The sequence below is a fragment of the Plectropomus leopardus genome, chromosome 10, assembly GCF_026936395.1.
Source record: "Plectropomus leopardus strain MGB_pleo_1.0 chromosome 10, ASM2693639v1, whole genome shotgun sequence".
Taxonomy (NCBI): domain Eukaryota; kingdom Metazoa; phylum Chordata; class Actinopteri; order Perciformes; family Serranidae; genus Plectropomus; species Plectropomus leopardus.
In genome coordinates, this window is record NC_142185.1 from 1,046,821 (window position 1) to 1,067,948 (window position 21,128).

The window sequence follows — 21,128 nt, forward strand, 5'->3', positions numbered from 1 at the left end:
CCTCGGTACTACAGGAAAGAAACACTAATTCACTGCTGTAGTGTTGCCCTTCCCAGAGAGATATGGCCGCATCAATCAGTGTCCAGCAAGTAGCCCCAATGTGCGCGGAGCTGCAAGGGCCCATTCATCACTGCTTGCAGCTTTAATTAGGGCCTGAACAGTGCAAGGACCTTATTGTAATTGCTTTGTTTATTATTATTATTATTATTATTATTATTTTGTCAAATGAATCGCTTTTTTGAGGGCTTTATTATACTCAAAATCTCATGAAACTTGGCATGTTTATGGTGACTGGTGAAAATGTTTGTCTTTTATAGGTGTCGTGTCAGTAGCGCTCCCTTAATGCCAGCCCCAGCAAACCATTTCATGTAGAGTGATGAAAATTTAGAGGTAAATAGAACATGTCAGGACGGACAAAAAACCTCTTGGAGCCATACTCTAAACCCAACAGGAAGTCACCAATTTTAAGTTAAAATGTCATTTTTTGCGATTTCATGGTGTTGGAATTTGAGCAACTAGTCCTACAGATTTCAATGGACTGACTTCAAAACTTGTAATTCCTTGCCTTGTAAGGTGTGGGCAATTAATTGCAACCAGTTTTTGTTTTTGATTAACGATGTGGAAGTTATCAGGTCCAGAAGTTACACGATTTGCCACATAACAGGAAGCAGTTTTTAACTCAGTTGTACATGATCCAATTTGCATCAAACTTAATATGCTTGATGACAGTCCCGCCCTGAACACATCGTATGTAAGTTTCAATCAATAGTGAGAGTGCCACCTATTGGCACAGAAAAGACAAAGTTTTACACTAAGAGGTCCAGCACCTAGCAGGTTGACTTGATTGCTCTCTAAATTATGTCAAAAAATCATAAAGATGTTGGTGATTTTGTAAAATGAATATTGTCCGTTTTCGTCGAATGGCGTTCCTGCAGCACCATGGCGAATTACGATGTTGCAACATGACATCAAAAACTGTCATAACTTGACCCCAGATGGTCGGATCTTAACAAAATTTCACAGATTTGATGACAGTCCAGGCCTGAAGACACCTGCAGTGCAATTTTTAATCATAGTCATGGCCCTCCTAATGGCCACCAGAAGTTACTTTTTTTCCACTTTGATGTTTCCCCTGTAGGAAGTTAACCAGAGTGACTTCAAATCCTGCCTGAATACGGCAAACAGCTTCATGATGAAGAGACAAAAAACTTTTGACTTCATCAAATGTTGTTGCCATGGTAATGCACTATTCGCCATAAAATAGGAAACACTTTTTGAGGGACAAGGCATGCACGAAAACTCACCAAATTGAAAACAGACATCAAAAGTCCTAAATTGTGATATCGGATATGATTTTTTTTCATTCATGTGCCAAAATGGCTCTTGAGCGCCCCCTTGGATATTTCAATGAAGCAGCCCCCCGAACTGTTTAACATAGAGCTATGAAACTTGGGAAATGTGTATAAGCCTAAGACCTACAAAAAAGCCTCTTTTAATTTAAATTTTCATATTTTTTGTAATTTTAGCCTCTGTTCTAAAACGAACTAGTCTTACAGATTTCTTCTAATCAACTTCACATCCAGACCATAGTATTCCCTAAAGTTGGTGATTTTATATTGTGACCAATTTTTGATTTCATCACACGCTGTTGCCGTTTTTGCCATTAGACAGGAAGTTGTGTTTGAGGGGCTAAGGATGCGTAAAAGCTCACGAAACATGGTATACACATCAAAAGTCCGAAAATGTGATATTTGATATTCTTATTTTAGCGTTGATGTGTCTATATGGCTCTGGAGCGCCAACTAGAAAATTTTAACGAAGAAGCCCCCGCAGGCCATTTAACCTAGAGCTACGAAACTTGGGAAACATGCGTAAAAGCCCAAGACCTCCAAAAAAGCCGCTTGGAGCCATGTGCTAAACCCTACAGAAAGTCCACCAATTTTAATTTTGTTTACATTTTTTGGTAAATTTTAGCAATTTCTGCTAGAGCCCGACTGATTTTTTAATATACCTTTATTATCACCTGATATAAGCCTTATACAGACAAAATGGAGCAAATCAGGCTTTGGCTCATATTTTTTCCCATATGTGCCGATAGGAAAACTCTGTTCACAGAACATATAATGCAGGAAATGATGCTGGGGTCTTTTAGAAATAGTTGTATTACATTGTTTTTCCAGCAATCACACAGGCTGGTTGCTTCCCTTTTTCTTCAGCAGCTCTTTCAGCCGCAGCTTTGACTCTACCTCACACACACATACTCACAAAGATATAGACAGAGAAAGAGAGAGAGAGAGTCATAGAGAGACAGAGTCAGAGTTCACTCTTACTCCATTGTTAAACTACTCTAAGCATTCAAGGAACAGTGTTGCAGAACAGTGGATGGTAGTGCAGTCAGTCAGAATGTTTATACGGTAAGCAACATTGAAATACATACTGTTATATTAAAAACAATGGCCTCTTCTTTCTGCAAATGAACAAGATGATTTAAGGTTCCAGCGTACAGGAGGAGAGGACAATCAACCAGCTGACTTTATTGTATTAGCAATTTTCCAGACCCTCTTAGTGGTGTTATATTTAAGCAGCAACAAAAGACACATTTAGGGACTTACATAGATTATCAGGAAATAGGAGAAATATACTGTCATTTTTTTCCATGTTTGTTGCTGTGAGTTAGCCCACAGCATCGTTGTAAGTGGCAGATCACAATGCACACACACGCAACACACCCACACCCACACACACACACACACACACACACACAACTGCTAAAGTGACTTAGCTCATCTCCAGCCTTAGCACTAATTCACTGCTGCATGTAGTGTTGCCCTTTCTCAGACACGGCCGCATCAGTCAGCGTCCAGCGAGTCAGTGCTCGGGCCTTTATAATAAACGGACCAATTACAATAGGGTCTTCCCACCATTTGGTGCTCCGGCCCTAATAATTCCTTCAGTTTCAAGTGGGTCCTCGCACCGTTCGGTGCTCGGGCCCTAAAAAGGCTGTGTGAGGAGACTAAACATACATGATCCTGTACCTGTTTTAAGTGTGGGAACAAAGTTTTTTCTCCTTCAGCAATGATTTTACACCTTTTTTTTTTTAAAAGCAGTAAAATTATTTTGCATTTTTAGCTCAGTGGGTAGACTTTTCCAAAGTTTTGCTCCAGTAACAGAAAAGGCTGATTGTCCAAATGAGGTTTTGCACATTGGAATGTGACAGTTTCGGTTTACTGAGGCCTGTGTGCTAACTCCACTAGAATCCTGATTTCTTATGGCAAAGTCATTGAATAGAGAAGGAGCCGGACCATGCAACCATTTAAACATCAATTTCAGATTACAGTAGCTAATAAAACTTTCAAAACTAAACATATTATGTTTCTCTAGTACATGACAATAGTGACATCTTACAGTTTTTTTGTCTATGATTTTTATTGTTTGATTATATAAAGACATAATCAGTTTTAAGGTTTTTTGTGAGGCCTGAGACCAAGAACTAATGCAGTATGAGAGATATGAGATTAACATAGCATGCATTTAAAGTTGGGCTTATATAACTAAATAATTGATATGGTACTTTTTTTGGTTGTTCAATGGTAGGGATAGCCCAACCAAGCCCCACCCTGCTGTCGCCTATGCCCAGGTCAGATGGAATACATAATCCCTATAACATGTTCAGGGTCTTTTCTACAGCCGTCTCCCAATTGGACATGCAGAGATCAGCTTCACCAAGATCCCTAGATGTGTTACCTCTGCCCCTTATTTCTAAGAATGCAATGCTTTGAAGGAAACTTATCTTAGCCACTTGAATTTGTGACTGCATTCTTTAGGTCATTGACCAAAACTCATGATCATGGGTGAGGTCTCTAACATAGATCAACCAGTAAATCAAGACTTTTAGATCAGATGCCTTATTTCCTTTTCCAGTACTAATCTATCTATCAGTCTTGCCTTCTATCTGACCCGTACTCAAGAACAAGAACTCAAGATACATCAACTCCTTTACTTAAGGTTGTTATTCAGAACCAAGGTGGACATTGTGGAACAATCCACTTTTCTGGCTGAGTACCTTGGCTTTAAACTTGGAGGCATTGACTCTTATCCAAGCCTTGAATGCCAGTGCATGTTGGGGCCTGACAAAGCTTGCAGAACAACATCATCTGCAAACAGAGATGTAATTTGTCAGAATATGCAACAAGGCTCTGTTGTGTGCTGCAACTTTTGGGGGAACACATACATTGTTCAGGCACCTCAGAAAAGATATTGTGGAAAAGAGGAGACAGCTGATTGTAGAACAGCAGATTGAGGCAGAGCTGGTAAGGGGAGATCCAATGCACTGAGGGGATCAACAGTATGAATATCTCATTTGACCTTTAGTTTTAGAATGGAATGAATGTATTACATCTCTGACTCATCAACCCAAACTGCCCTTCCTAGATTTCTTTTGATGTCACAGTGACCGCATACTCATGTATGGAGGAAACATCTTTCAGTATCAGACCTTTGGGCATTAAAGACACATTGACAGTGACCTTATCTACAAATTGTGAGTGTCAGTGTGAAGACCCACAGAACAGAAGCCATCCACACTGCAAGGGCAAGGGAAGAGTACACTGTGGTATTTGCAGGTAAGCTTTAGCTCTCTCACACAACAATTGTGTCAGTGAGTTGGCATAAACTGTAATTTCATTTAAAAAAAATGTATTTTCAAAAATTAAAAAATTCCTCTTTCTTCTCTCTTTGCATAGGTTATTATTCAACCATCTATGTTGACTTATGTTCATGTTTCTTGACTCTTGTGCAAATAATGACTATCCTCTGTTAGGAGCAGAGAAGCATAGATTGATGTTGTTGCTTGGTGCAAACTGTCTTCTGATGCAGGACAGTCCAAAGAAAACCTGTCACGAGTTTTGATTCTCTCAGGAAGAGAATCTAAACATGTACATCTTCTTCTGTGAACACTTAACACACAAATTTGTTGTGCTCATGCATCATGAATGGGACCCTTTGAGTGGTTGGAAGACTAGCTTTCCACCATTGTTGTGTTTTTTCAGACTCTGACCAAACTATTCCTGTGCTTAGGTGCACCTTTACTTAGCTGTTTTTTTATTTTTTATTTTTTTGCTAATGTCAGTTTTTATTATCCTTTCTAACATGTCTTTATTCAGCTGCAGTGAAGGCTCCATTGGTCAGTTCTGCGAGTGCTCCATTGGTAATAAAGACGAGCGTACCCTGCGTGCATCCTGTCAGAGGCAGAACGGCACTGAGTGTGAGGGTCGAGGAGACTGTGAGTGTGGCAGGTGCAAGTGCCACACCACAGAGAGCGGCAGCAGTTACCATGGTGAATTCTGCGAGTGTGACGATGAACACTGTGAGAGGTTCCAGAATAAACTATGTGGAGGTACAGTTCCTGTCCTTTTTAAATTAAAGTGTTATAGCCAAAAAATTAACTTTTTCAGTTGTGGTTCAACAGATTTTTTTTTGTCTCATTCACAAAATATGAGTAAATTTGTGAGCAGATCTGCACATAAATTATCTTGATACTTACCAGACCCTTGAACACTGAGGAATTTTTTTTTTTGATCATAGGCATAGGTGTGTGGTTCATGTAAGCCTATGAGTTGTAAACTGACAGTGCACTCCAGCCACATATCAATTTGCATACATCCACTTATGAACAGCCATACATGGAGATGAAAATTACTATCATTGGGTGCATCCTTTTGACCTGCGACCATGCTGCAAACAGAGACATAGAGAAAAACTTTCCCAACACTGAGAGTGAAGTATTTTGGGTGGAGTGAGAAAGATTTTTATTTTTTTTCTGTTTGTAGCCCAGTGGTATAACAGTAAATCCATATATTGCTTATTATTTAGGACATATTTAAAATCACCACATCACATATATTATAGGTATCATGGCCTAAATTAATTGATCATCTCCTGCAGAATAGCTCCCTCTCCTCCTCTCTAGGGAGAGAAGCAGAGCTTGGTTGGGCTCGGGCTCTGTGCTTAGATGATGTGATAATGTCATGAATCATTTTACATTCTGACAGCAACCACTAATCACTGAATCTGCTGATTGCCAACTAATTGATCTCAATGGCTTATATTTCTACTCTTTTGTCATTTAAATTTATGTTTCAAAGGCATCTGCGTGTATTGTTAACATAACAAAGCACAATACAAATTAAACTTGTAATTGTAATTTCTTATAATGACAAGCAATATTTGTCTGCATTCCTTATTTACACAAGCTCTACAAATGGCCAGAGGTTAGTGTAGATTTTATTAGTACCTACTAACAGATTGGAGTTACCAAAATATTGACGAATGCCAGAATACACATACAGTAAATGTCCTTCTGCTAACACTTTACACATAAATAAATTCTGCTCACATTTCACATTTCCACTGTCTGTATTCTGTGGCCCTACCATACAAGTTAAATGCATTTCCTTCTTAAACAAACATTTGGATAGAATATTATTTACATTTTGGAATCTGCTTTGTTACATTCATGTTTGCTATCACTCTTATTTTGCTACAAGGTATAGGGAGGTGCCTTGTTTTTGTGGATGGTAAATTACAAAAAATAAGAGAAGGGAATAGAGAAGGGTGTGGGACTTTTCAGTTTCAAAAATGTTAAAATGACTATCAGAAACAATTATATTAATTAATATGATTTTATTTACCTTTAAGTCAAAACAGAGCATCACCCTCCAAAAAGGAAAATGAGAGCCAATTAACCTTCTGGAATCATTATGGACATTTTTGTCCAAATGGATCATATTTCATGGTTGTTTTTGCAATCATTTTGGCTGTGTTGGTGCATATGATATGATTTTTTGTAAGAAGGTTTTTTCTTGATAAATTCTGAAATTCCAATTTTAATTTTTGTAGTGGGTCTAAAATACAATGTGATTAACTACTACCCTTTAAGGCCATTAAGGACAAAAATGTCCACTTCCAAAATCTTTCATAAAAATACTATATAAAAAAAATGTTTTTCCCAAATATTTTGGCTTGAATCTCTTTATCATCTTCAGTCAAAATCAAAACTATCAAATGATTAAACACTGTTGGTATTTTAACCCTTTAAATGCCAGTTTAAATACATGATGTCACTGCTTTTCATGAAAAGTACACACAAAAAATGAGTTATTTACAATATGATAAATGAGGGGAAGAGGGGATTTTTTTTTAAAATCCTGGTCTTGGATATGTCAAAGATTAGCAACAACAATTTATTTTTATGCATTTATAGTTTTTTGTGCAGAGTCAGATTTATAAATTATTAAAAACTTGTTAAATCCATTATAGACAAAAATGGCATTTTCCAAAAACTGCGGTAAAAATATTTCAGAATAATATCTTTTTTCCCCAATTTTTGGATTAAATCTTTAAATCAACTTCAGTCCTGATCAAAAATACCAAAACATTCAATTACTTTCAGGATTTTAACCCTTTAACTACCAGTTTGTTTACATGAGGTCACTGTTTTTTTTGGTTTTTTTGGAAAAAAAAGGAAAAAAAACACAGCCATTGCAGTATATAATGATGATTTCTGTAATGTCAAGGTTTTAGTTTGGAGGAAAGTAAATTTGTTCTGCTCATGCTTCATGAATGAAACCCTTGAGTGGTTGAAAGACTAGCTTTCCACCATTGTTGTGTTTTTTCAGACTCTGACCAAACTATTCTTGTGCTTAGGTGCACCTTTACACTAAGCATTAATTCCTGAGGTTGGTCACTGCCACCCCTCAGACAGGATATACAGGGTGGCATGAACAGGGTGGCATGAACACACAAATGTGTAGTTAAAAGCAAGTATATCAGCACTCTAACCAGGCTGGGGGGTCAAAGGGTACAAGTGACCACTCTTAAGCCCCAGGGGGCCCATGCAAAGGTCTAGTTGGTGTGATAAGGGGCAGGATTTGAAAAACGTTTCAATAATTTCAATTTTAATAATCCGTCAATAATATCTAATGGCTGGCCTGCTCTTACTCTTCTCTCTACTCCTCAACTTTTAGGAAAGGGTAAGTGCAACTGTGGCAGATGTGAATGCAATGCAGGCTATGAAGGCTCAGCCTGTCAGTGTAAGGTGTCTACAGATGGCTGTCAGACCCCAAACAACACAGTGTGCTACGGTAGAGGAATCTGCAAGTGCAACCGCTGTGAGTGTATAGAGGGTTACCAGCATACACGATGCAAGACATGCCTCGGCTGCCCTGACCCTTGCCAGACCAAACTGTAAGGAGCCCAGACTTCTGTTCAGCTTTTACTTTCAAGTATTATTAAAAACTTGACACTCAAACATTTGGTCATAAATGAACAAAGTAGCTCCACTACTGACCTAAGGATTAACTGGCGTTAATTATCTCATTTCAGGAACTGCATTGAATGCCTTGGTTTTGAGTCTGGTCCCTTTACAAAAAACTGCAGTGCAGCTTGCAGAAATATTTCTCATGAGATGGTAGATCAGTTTGCCATACAAAGCAAGAGGTGCCATCAGAGGGACGCAGACGGCTGCTGGATCAAATTTAATCTGGAACAGTTGTTTGGAGAGGATAACTACAGGGCTGAAATTCTGAATCAGAGAGGTAAGCTGCTGATGGAATACAGAAAAGTCTTTTGAGCTGTTCAACTCTCACATTTTCTTTGTTTTAGTTTTCAGTGATTCTGCTTTACAATAAACTTAAAACAGGAATAGGACTCTCTTTGTCAGGCTGTATATGAACAGCTGCATTTTCAGCTAAATGCTAACACTAACATGTTAAGGCTCACAATGATATAATAGTGCTAAAATGCTGCAGAAGGTGATTATCATGCTTACACATGCTAACATTTGCAAACATCAGCTGAGGCTGACAACAAGTTTTGCAGATTCATAAACTGATGTGTTGGACAAATTGAAATGAAAAAGGTGAGAAATTGAGGATCACCAAAGCTGCTACAATTCATCCTGAAGGGAATGTCAGCAGACATGCACTACTCCATTTAATCATTCTGTATAGTTTAGCATTTTGGATATGAGTAAAACCTTCTGTAATGTTTTTCTCTTCTTTCAGACTGTCCAGAACCACCCAGCGTCACAGCCATCATCGTCGGCTCCATTGTGTCTGTGGCTTTCATTGGCATCCTGCTGCTGATGCTCATCAAGCTACTTATCTACATGAAGGACCTAAAAGAGTTCCGGAAATTTGAAAATGAAAAGAAAAAATCCAAATGGGCAAATGTAAGACGATTTTTTTGAGTGTCTGTTTTTACTATCCCAACAGTCAAGGGTATGGAGACCAAATCTGCCTATATAAGAAATAAAAAACATAAATATGTAAGGGGCTGGCATAACTTAAGCCTGGTAAACACTGCAATTTTGGGCTGTCTCAGACGAAAGATAACAGTTGTGACAGAAACATGGCCATATCTCTGGTTGTGTGGTTGGGCCCTAAAGCAGTGGTCCTACATTGCACAGTTTGAGAGCTTCAAGGACGACCTTTGTCACAGTCTGCCGACAGAAATGCAGCATGAAATGATGCACTACCAGCGTGACGCTGCTAAATGCTAAATGCTAATAGATGCCAATAATTACTTCGAGCACTCCTTGCAAAGCTGGTGTGCACAGTTGGCCTCTTTTCCCCAGCCATGACCACGTCCACATTCCCCTCCTCCTCCTCTTCGCTAGATTTTTCCTCACACATGTAAATTCCGCTATTGCAAAGGCTCAGTTTGTTTGTTTACATTTTTCTCTAGTTGTGGAGACATGAAGCTTTATCTACAGCAGCGTAGATGAAGCTTGATGTCGTACCCATCTATTAAGATCCATATCGCACCGTGTGGCTGCACTAAACTTATAAGATTGCATAAATCTCACAGTCTGCAGGAGGCTTTAGATATGATAGACGCTTGGATATTTTATCACAATAATCTATCTGAAATTACAGTTTGCATTGATTGATTACACCTAATACAATACTACATCAAGTTTATTGTAAATTACAACCATGGCTGGAGGCTACAGATAAGATTGTATGAAACAGGCCAAAAGGTCTGGGATTTGGTGGCCGTTTACTGTTGTGAATGATTGAAATTATTGAAATTATAATTGAAATGATTAATTATTGAAATTATAATTATCCACACTGCAGTAACATTATTTGCAGCCCCCAGCCAACGTTGCTATATACAGTAAACGTATTTTAGTTATAATCAAAAATAAACATTGTCATTTCAGATAGATAGATTACAGTGAGAAAATATACTGACGTCTATCATATCTAAGTTATGGTTGCAGCAACAAAGAGGCTTATGCCACATAACGTGGTCGAAACCAGCTACTCAAAGTATTCATGGTGAATAGTAAATTATATGCCATACTCATGCCTGGTTAATGTGCTGCTAATTGGAGTTTTCTATAACGTATGATGTATAATGTGTGATTCCACTCTACCATTAATATTAAACATATCCAAAAATGATACAATTAATATCAGTTGGCTCTATATTTCTGTTATAAATTATTTAGACTGGCTCTCTGGCTAGGCTAACAATAGCCATGTCAGCTAAAGCTGGCTATAATATTAGTTTCAGGGTACATTGGCAAGGAAATGCCGATAGACTATAAACTCAGTTAACTGTCATTACAAAAGCATGGCAAAGATCCCAACATTATGGACTCAACTTATATGTATACATTATTATATTTGTAGCGCTAAGTTTTGCTAAATTTTTCAACAAAGACAAAAAGAAATATACATTTACAGTAAAGCATTACTTAAGCACACTCAGTGTGCTGGTGGAAAACAGTGGATACCACTCCAGGGATCGGCTTGTGCCACTGGACACAGTAATGGTTTGTACCGTGCACCTTGGGAACTTTGTTATTTGTATTTTGGCTATGATTTTATTTACCATCCCACCATTGTGAGTGAGGGAAATCTGCTGCTCACAGACAGACAGGGAGCAGCTCAATCAATTAATATATGCTTAATAAGTTAAAGCACATTGAAGCACACAGAGTGAGGTATTTGTGTAATTTAATCAGTACTCTGCAGATTATGCTACCCTAAATGGGAGAGAAACAGAGTCATAACATGAAAAAAACACAGGACTTGTCTGGAGACAACTGAAATGGGCACAAAGCAAATGCAAAAAAATGCAAAGCACAATTGAAAATGTTGCACTGCTCTTACATTTTTGTTGAGTGACACCATTCGAAAGTGTTGCACAGGCACAGTGAGCCTGTGTGTTGCATATGGTATGAAATCTTAAACTTCAGTGAATTCAAGACAATATTTAAAAACATCATAGGAAAAAAAAACAAACTAATCAGTGTGATTTCTCTTTTACCAGGCTGATAACCCACTGTTCCAGAATGCCACCACCACTGTGACCAATCCAACATTTACTGGAGAATGAGCTCGAAGCACTGCAGCACAGCATTCACACAGCAAACACAGCTCTGTCAAGAGTTATGGCTGTATGTCAGGAGAGAATAATTTGTTCTGCTTTTGTGCGAATGTTGATATTTACACATTTTTTGCTGGTTGACTTGCTTCCTTTCTTATTAATCAATTTCTGTCATGTACTGTATTCACAACTGCAGTTGTGATATATTGTAGTGTTTGTTGCTCATAATGTAGAAATTAGGAGAGTAGGGCAGAGGATGGGCATTTAGATTTGAAACATACATACACTGGATGCATCATATTAGAACATCTCTCATTTTATAGTTCAGTTGTTTCTGTGTTGATAATACCTAAAATGATTATCTGAGATGTATGTTTGAATTGGAGGTAAAAATAAATTAAGAAAGATCAGAAAATCAAACATTTTCATAATGTGTTGTTATTTAAAATATTGTATAGGCTAAGTACGATTTAAATCTGTAGTAGTTAATTTCCATGGCATAACAGACAACTATTGAGCCAATATTCACGCTCCAGACCAGTTTTATAGGTATATTAGGTAGAAACTCATCCAATAACACATGTAGACTTTTCAATTGATTGGGTTTTTCATCACAACAAGCACAAACAAAAAAAGCCACATTAGATGCAGAAAAACCTTTCGACAGAGTCAACTGTTCATGTCTCATTTCCACATTTAAAAAATTTGGCTTTGGGTTAACATTTATGAACTTGGTAAAAAAGGCTGTACACTGCACCTGCACAGCCACTGTAATTACCAACAGATTAGCATCACCATGCTTCACACTGCACACTGGATACCCACTATCTCCCTTCCTATTCAACTCTTTCACTGAACTACTTGCTGTAGCCATTCACCAAAACCCCAACATGACAGGAATCCAAATGTGAAACGCACATCAGTAAATTAATCATAATGCCGTTGAAGTATTGCTCTTCCTATAAAACCCTCATCTACGCTACAAGAAACAATCAAAGTCACAGAAACATACTCCAGTATTTCTGATTACTCCATTAACTAGCATAAATTATCCATCCTCCCATTGTATTGTAACAGCTGGAATGTGGCAGCCCACACTTAACCTATTCTTTCATGCACAAATCACAACGATTCTAGTATGACACTCAATCAGAATCAGAATCAGAATACTTTATTCATCCCAAGGGAAATTCTGTTCGTAGTAGTAGTTCAAGTAGTGAAGTGTGCTGGAGCCTCTCCATGCATTTTTTAAATATTTACATTGTACTGTGATGGTAACCAGAAGTGCGTACATACCACAAGAAACTACAAGCTGTGGTGAGTGATTCAATAGCAGAAAAGTCTAACAACAATGGCAAGGTTAGCATGTCGACCCAGAGCAACACCACACCACCACTTGAGTGTACCCTGATGGTGTTAGAGAAGATGGTAATCACTGCCATTTGTTGCGCAATTTCAGCTCTGAAAGTTGAACTTGTCACTGAGCTCAGATCATCTGTTGAAATCTGTGTCTGTAACACACACGAATCAGATTTCTCACATTTAAACTCCACTTAACCAATGCTAACAGGAGGTTTCAAGTGCGCAAGCAGAAATAGTCCTAGGTGGAGACAACCAACTCCACTTTAAGCCTCAAGCTGGACAATTTTGAAAATCATGCAAAGAAGAAGAATTTGAGTACCATAGGCATCTCAGAGGGATTGGAGAAAGGCACCCATGGCACCCCATGACACCCCATGGAATTTATGGCCTCTTCCCCACTATTTTCAGCAAGGTAAAGCTATTCCGCTCTCCTGTAATAAAGAGAGCTCACCACTCACACACCAACCAGTGACTCTAGCTTATGATGGTATGATTGCACCACTTCCCGAAAAGAGAGGAGATTTACACATACTCCCTAAGCTAGCTGTGTTACAGCAGCTCCCCAATCTGCATATACCCAGACCTGTCTGCCAATGTAATCCGTCATGTGGGGAGTTTGGAGGAGTCAAATCTCATCTGGGAGTGCAACATGAGTTCAAGATGCCTGCAGCAGCAACCAGCTTTGTCAAGGACATTCTTTTTTGGCTATTGTTTTTTATTCCGTACAAAATATTAGATTTTATGCTAAATTAGGGCCCGAGCACCAAACGCGTGAGAGGATCCGATTGAAATCCAAGCAATTATTAGGGCCAGTGCACCGAATAGTGCGTGGACCCTCTTGGAATGTAAGGAATTATTATTAGGGCCCGAGCACCTAACTGTGTAAGGACCCTCGTGGAACGCAAGGAATTATTATTATTATTAGGGCCAGAGCACCTAATAGTGCGAGGACCCTCTTGGAACGCAAGGAATTATTATTATTATTACCATATTGAAATCCGAGCACCGAGCACCAAATGGTGCGAGGACCCTCTTGAAATCCTTGGAATTATTATTAGGGCCCGAGCACCGAACGGTGCGAGGACCCTATTGTAATTGCTTGTTTATTATTGTTATTATTATAATAATTATTATTATTTCGTCAAATGAATCGCTTTTTTCAGGGCTTTATCATATTCAAAAACTCATGAAACTTGGCAAGATTATGCGGACTGATGAAATTTTTGGTATTTTGGAGGTGTTGTTTATAGGTGTCAAAAAATGAGTTCAGTAGCATCCCCTAAATGCCAGCCCCGGCAAACCATTTCATATAGAGGTATGAAAATTTGGAGGTCCATAGAACATGTCAGGACGGAAAAGCCTCTTGGAGCCATACCCAACAGGAAGTCAGCTATTTTGAATTGAAATGTCATTTTTTGCAATTTCATGGTGTTGGAATTTGAAACAATAGTCATACAGATTTCAACGAATTGACTTCAAAATTTGGAAATCCCACCTTCAGATGTGGACGACCTTAGTTTGTAAACAGTTTTGGTTTTTGATCAACGGTGTGGAAGTTATGGGGCCAAGAAGTTACGTGTTTTGTCACCAAACAGGAAGTAGTTTTTAACTCAGTTGTACATGGTCCAAATCTGCCCCAAACTTCACATGCTTGATAAGAGTCCCACCCTGAATACATCTATATGACAATTTGCATCCATACTGAGAGTGCCACCTATTGACACAGGAAAGACAAAGTTTTACACTAAGACGTCCAGCTCCTAGCAGGTTGACTTAATTGATCTCAAATTTGTGTCAAAAAATCATTAAGATGTTGGTGATGACGGAAAATCAATATTGTGCGTTCTTGTTGAACGGTGTTCCTGTGACGCTACAGCAAATTTCGATGTAGTGACATGACATCAAAAACTGTCATAACTTGACCCCAGAAGGACAGATCTTAACAAAATTTCACACATTTGATGACAGTCCAGGCCTGAACACATCTGTGGCACAATTTTGAGTCACAGTCATAGCGCCACCTAGTGGTAACAGGAAGTTAGTTTTTTTTACACTTTATTGTGTCTTGTGTATTAGATACACCCGAGCAACCTCAAATGCTCTCATAATACTGCAAAGACTTTCATGATGCACAGTAAAAATACTTTTGAGTTTTCATCAAACGCTGTTGCCTTAGTTACGCACTATTCGCCATAAAACTTGAAGCACTTTTTGAGGGCCAAGTCATGCACCAATACTCACCAAAAGTGGCACAGACATCAAAAGTCCTAAATTGTGATAACTGACATGATTTTTTTGCATTAATGTGCAAAAACGGCTCTTGTGCGCCCCCTAGGAAAATTTCAACGAAGCAGCCCCCGCAGACCGTTTAACGTAGTGCTACGAAACTTGAGAGTCATGTTCAAAAGCCCAAGTCCAACAAAAAAGCCTCTTGGAGCCGTGCCCTAAACCCAACAGGACACACCATTTTAATTTCAATTTTCACCTTCTTTGTAATTTTAGTGTCTCTTTGGTTAAACACTTGTCCTACAGATTTCATCTGATCGACTTCAAATCTGGACACCAGTGTTTCCTAAAGTTGGTGATGTTAAATTGCTCGCCATTTTTGATTTCATCAAACGCTGTTGACGTTCTGCCGTGTTCTTCGCCATAAAACAGTAAGTTGTGTTTAAGGGGAATACACATCAATAGTCCTGTGATGTGATATTTGATATGATTCTTTTTGCTGTGATGTGCCAAAATGTGCTCTGGAGCGCAACCTACTAATTTTCAGCGAAGCAGCCCCCACGAACCATTTAAACTAGAGCTACAAAAATTAAGAAACATGTAAAAGCCCATATGTGAACTCTGTTCACAGACCATATAATGCAGGAAATGATGCTGGGGGTTTTTAGAAATACTTGCCTTCTATAGCTGTCCACTAGATAGAGCTCTTACTCCATTATTCACCCATTGTTTGACGCAACCACACACACACACACACACACACACACACACACACACACACAGAGAGAGAAAGAGAGAGAGAGAGAGAGAGAGAGAGAGTCAAAGCACTCTCTTACTTCATGTTTAACTACTCTAAACACTCAAGGACATTGTGACAGAGAGCGTTGCAGAACAGTGGACGGTGATGTTATCAGTCTGAGTTTTTATATGGTAAGCAACATTGAAGTACATACCGTTATGTTAAAAAACAATGGCCTCATCTTCCTGCAAATGAACAAGATGATCTAAAGTTCCAGGGTACAGGAGGAGAGGACTACGAACATGCTGACTTTAATTTACATAGCAATTTATTAGAATCTCTCAGCGGAATTATATTTAAGTAGCAACAAGAAACACATTTAGGAACTTATTGTGATCATCAGGGAAAAAGGAGAAATATACTGTCATTTTTTCCCATGCGTTTTGCTGTGAGTGAACCCACAACACAATATAAGTGGCAAATCACAATGCACACACACGCACACCTGCGAAAGTGAGTTAGCTCATCTCCAGCCTTTGCACTACAGTGAGGAAACACTAATTCACTGCTGCGTGCAGTGTTGCCCTTTCTCAGAGAGACAAGGGCGCATGAGTCGGCGTCCAGCGAGTAGCCACAACGTGCAAGGAGGTGCAAGGGCCTGTTCATCGCTGCTTGCAGCTTTAATTTTTATTATTAGGGCCCAAGCATCGAATAGTGCGAGGACCCTATTGTAATTGGGATTATTATTATTATTATTATTATTATTATTATTATTATTATTATTATTATTAGGGCCCGAGCACCGGAAGGTGCATGATCCAATCTGCATGAAACTTCACATGTTTAATGATAGTCCCGCCCTGAACACATCTATATGACAATTTTAAGTGATCGTGAGAGCGCCACCTACTGGCTTAGGAATTTGATTGATCTCGAAATTGTTTTAAAAAATTATTAAGATGTTGGTGATGAATTTTGATGTTGCAATATGACATCAAAAACTGTCATAACTTGACCCCAGATGGTCAGATCTGAACAAAATTTCACACATTTGATGAGAGTACATGCCTAAAGACACCTGCCGTGGAATTTTGAATCACAGTCATAGCACCACCTAGTGGTAACAGGAAGTTACTTTTTTTTACACTTTAATGTGTCTCCTGTTGCAGATACACCCAAACAACCTCAAATGCTCTCATAATACTGCAGACTTTCATGATGCACAGTAAAAATACTTTTGAGTTTTCATCAAACGGTGTCGCCATGGTAACACACTATTCGCCATAAAACAGAGTACTTTTTGAGGGACAAGGAATGCACGAAAATGCACCAAATGTGGCTCGATCCATCAGAAATCCTTAATTGTGATATCTAATATGATTTTTTTGCTTGGATGTGCCAAAATGTGCTCTTTAGCACCACCTACAAAATTAAAGTAGGCAGCCCCCGCAAACTGTTTAACCTAGAGCTATGAAAGTTTTTAGGCATGTGTAACACCCAAAAACCTACAAAAAAGCCTCTTGGGGCCATGCCCTAAACCCAACAGGAAGCCCACATTTTTTTTTTTTTTTAAATTTTCAGGCAAATGTATGGCAAGTTTGTCCAGGACCGGCTCCATCCACGAGTGGGGGTCTTCCTGTCACCTCACCTGCCTCAGGCACGCTGCAGGCCCACAGCACCTCCCATCCACCATCCCAGCACTTGATCTGACGGGGGTTCCCCCCAAATACCGGGACTTTGGGTTGGTTTTCAGTAAGGCTAAGGCCTCCTCCCTGCCTCCTCACAGGCCCTATGACTGTGCCATTGACTTGTTGCCTGGGACCTCTCCCCCCAGAGGCCGCCTGTATTGTCCCCCCCAGAGAAGAAAGCCATGGAAACCTACATAACAGACTCTCTGGCTGCAGGTATCATCCGACCTTCCTCTTCCCCTGCTGGAGCCGGCTTCTTTTTTGTTTGAAAGAAGGACAAGACCCTCAGACCCTGCATTGATTACAGAGGACTTAATGACATTACTATTAAAAACAGATACCCCCTGCCTTTGTTGTCCTCTGCCTTTGAATCCCTCCAGGGGGCCACCATTTTCACCAAACTAGACCTTCACAACGCTTACCACCTGGTCCGCATTTGAGAGGGAGACGAGTGGAAGACGGCATTCAACACCCCCACCGGATATTATGAGTATCTGGTCATGCACTTCAGCCTGACCAACGCCCCTGCCGTTTTCCAAGCGCTTGTTAACGATGTACTGAGGGACATGCTCAATAAATTTGTGTTTGTTTATCTGGATGACATCCTGATTTTTTCCCGGTCCTGTGACGAACATGTGGGTCACGTCCAGTCTGTCCTGCAACGGCTCCTGGAGAACTCACTCTTCGTTAAAGCCGAGAAATGTGAGTTCCATGTCTCCTCAGTGCCATTCCTGGGTTTCATAGTGGGTGAGGGCAGCCTACAAATGGACCCGTCCAAGGTCTCTGCTGTTGCCTCCTGGCCTGCTCCCGAGACCCGTAAACAGCTGCAGCAGTTCTTGGGTTTTGCTAACTTTTACCGCCGCTTTATCAGGAACTACAGTTCTGTGGCTGCTCCCCTCACCGCCCTTACCAGCTCCAAGGTCCCGTTCCGGTGGTCATCTGCAGCTGGGAAGGCGTTCCGGAACCTGAAGGCCAGGTTCACCTCTGCCCCCATCCTCCAGACTCCTGACCCAGACCGGCAGTTCATGGTGGAGGTGGACGCCTCGGACACAGGGAATGGGGCTGTCCTCTCTCAAGGTGCTGCGTTGGACCAAAAGCTCCATCCCTGTACCTTCTTCTCCCGTCGCCTGTCCCCTGCCAAGTGCAACTACGACATTGGGAACCGCAAACTGCTGGTGGTGAAGGAGGCCTTGGGAGACTCAACTCCCGTCAGGCCCGCTGGGCCCTCTTCTTCACCTGTTTCCACTTCACCCCAGGCTCCCGCAACGTCAAGCCCGATGCTCTGTCCCGACAATTCCAGAGGGAGGAAGACCCCGCCGATGGTCCTGCATCCATTCTTCCATCTCCATGTGTCGTCAGCTCCCTCATCTGGGACATAGAGGAGAAGGTGAAGTCGGCCGCCGAGGCTCAGCCGGGTCCCAGTTCCTGCCCCTCCGGTCGTCTGTACATCCCTGAAACCCTGCGGTCGGAGGTCCTCCAGTGGTCCCATGCCTCCCGCTTCGCCTGTCACCCTGGTACCAAACGCACTCTGGACATTATCCGCCAGCGGTTCTGGTGGGCTTCCATGGAGGAGGACACTCATGACTTTGTCAAAGCCTGTCAGATCTGCAACCAACACAAGAGTTCCCACCAGGCCCCGGCGGGTCTCCTCCAGCCCCTTCCTATTCCGCACCATCCTTGGTCCCACATCGCCCTGGACTTTGTCACCAGTCTGCCCCCCCTCTCACGGCCACACCACCATCCTCACAGTCATTGACAGATTCAGTAAAATGGTCCACTTCATCCCGCTCCCCAAGTTGCCCTCTGCCAAGGAAACAGCCAAGCTTATGCTCCTCCATGTTTTCCGGCTCCATGGCATCCCAGTGGATGTTCTGCCGCCTTCTGGGGGCCTCTGCCAGTCTGTCCTCAGGCTACCACCCCCAGTCCAACGGGCAGACGGATAGGGCTAATCAGAGCCTGGACCTCGGCCCTTCGGTGTGTGGTGTCGCAGGATCCCTCCTCCTGGTCTCAGCAGCTCCTTTGCCCACAATTCTCTGCCCAGCTCCGCCACCGGCCTCTCTCCCTTCCAGTGTGCCTACGGTTACCAGCCACCCGTTTCCCTCTTTGGAGAGAGAGTCTGCCTGCCCCTCCATAAAGACCTTCATCCGCCGTTGCCGACAAACCTGGGTTCGAGCGCGTGCCGCCCTCCAATGCTCTGTCCAGCGGTACGCCTCTGCTGCCAACCGTCGGCGATCCCCGGCTCCGGACTACCAAGTTGGTGTTGACAAGTTGTCGACCCAAGATCTTCCCCTCCGAGTCGACTCCCGAAAGCTGGCACCCAGGTTCGTCGGTCCATTCCCCATTCAACGGATCATCAGCCCGACTGCAGTCCGTCTCCGGCTTCCCCGCACCATGTGGATCCATCCCACCTTCCACGTGTCCAAGCTCAAGCCAGTGCATGAAAGCCCACTGTCCCCTGTGGTGCTGCCTCCTCCTCCTCCTCGCCTGGTTGACGGTTCCCCAGCGTACACTGTTTGACGCCTGGTCCGGTCTCGACGCTGTGGGAGGGGTCTCCAGTGCCTTGTCGACTGGGAGGGATACGGCCCTGAAGAAAGGTCCTGGGTCCCATCCCGTCACATCCTGGATCCGGACCTCATCGCCGACTTCCATCGTCGCCACCCGGACATGCCCGCTGGTTCTGCTGCTCCGCCACGGGGTCGTCGCCCTCCTGCCGTGGATTCGTCCCAGCCTGACGTTCCTGAGGGGGAGGCCGTCGATGATGCTTCTGCCACCCCGACGCCTGCCTTGGCCGGGTTGGACTCTCTGGGGTCCTGATCCCTCCGTCCTGTCCTTTCCCCCTCCTCCCGCCCGGCTTGGGTTTTTCTGCTCTTTGTTGTTGTTGGTGGTTTTGTTTGTTTTGGGTTTGTCTGTTTTTTTTTTTCCTCTCTCTCCTTTTGGGACATCGGGGGCCGTCCCTTGGGGGGGGGTTTCTGTCATGTCTGCTCCTCTGCAGCCTCTCCTCACTCACCTCCCTCCTAATCAGCCTGATTTCTTCCACCTGCAGTGCTTCCCTCTCTCTCTCCCTCTGCCTGGCTGCACCCTCGTCAGTAGTAACCACCTCCACCTGTTGCTCATTTCCTGTCTCAGCCTACATTTCTCCAGAGTTCTCCAGAGAGTTCTGCCATTACTGGAGTGAGTTCATCTGTGTTGCTCGACTCACCAGCTCTGCTCTCCCAGTGGGTCCCCTGCCCGAACCACGTCGTTGGTTCGGCCCGTTCTGCGGTTCAGCTCGGTGGGTCACCGAAGTGGACTTTCTTCTGTTTTGGACATTGTTGTGATTGTGGACAATCTCGCTTTGTAAATAAAGCCTCTAAAAGACTCTGTCCTGCCTGTGTGCTGCATTTGGGTCCAGAAACTAGCCCTGACAGGATGGCTGGTAATTTTTTTTTCTGCCAGCCAAATTGGATGGTTAATCAAAAAGTTAATTGTGGACTCTGACTATCAAGACATCTGCAGTGCAATTTTGAATAATAGTCATAGCGCCACCTATTGGTAGCAGGAAGTTAGTTTTTTTCACTCTTTGATTTTTCCCCTGTAGCAGGCTAACTTAATTGACCTCATATACAATTAGAATACTGTACAGACCTTCATGATGCACAGAAATTACACTTGAGCTGCCCTCATATTCAGATACCTTTCCCCAAGTATCACAGCAGCTGCAACAATTGGGAGGA

The 21,128-nt window shown here is 41.8% G+C and overlaps 1 protein-coding gene across 1 annotated transcript in view; it reads left to right on the forward strand.

The window, feature by feature from the left end:
• itgb2 (integrin, beta 2) overlaps positions 1-11,820 on the forward strand; it is a 38,608-nt gene extending 26,788 nt beyond the window's left edge. Inside the window, exons 11-16 of the mRNA XM_042494314.2 lie at positions 4,432-4,622; positions 5,163-5,395; positions 8,025-8,244; positions 8,383-8,594; positions 9,063-9,229; positions 11,344-11,820. Of these exons, the coding sequence (XP_042350248.1) occupies positions 4,432-4,622; positions 5,163-5,395; positions 8,025-8,244; positions 8,383-8,594; positions 9,063-9,229; positions 11,344-11,409 (1,089 nt within the window). The 3' untranslated portion in view covers positions 11,410-11,820. The remainder of the gene's footprint in view (positions 1-4,431; positions 4,623-5,162; positions 5,396-8,024; positions 8,245-8,382; positions 8,595-9,062; positions 9,230-11,343) is intronic.
• Positions 11,821-21,128: the final 9,308 nt, after the last annotated feature.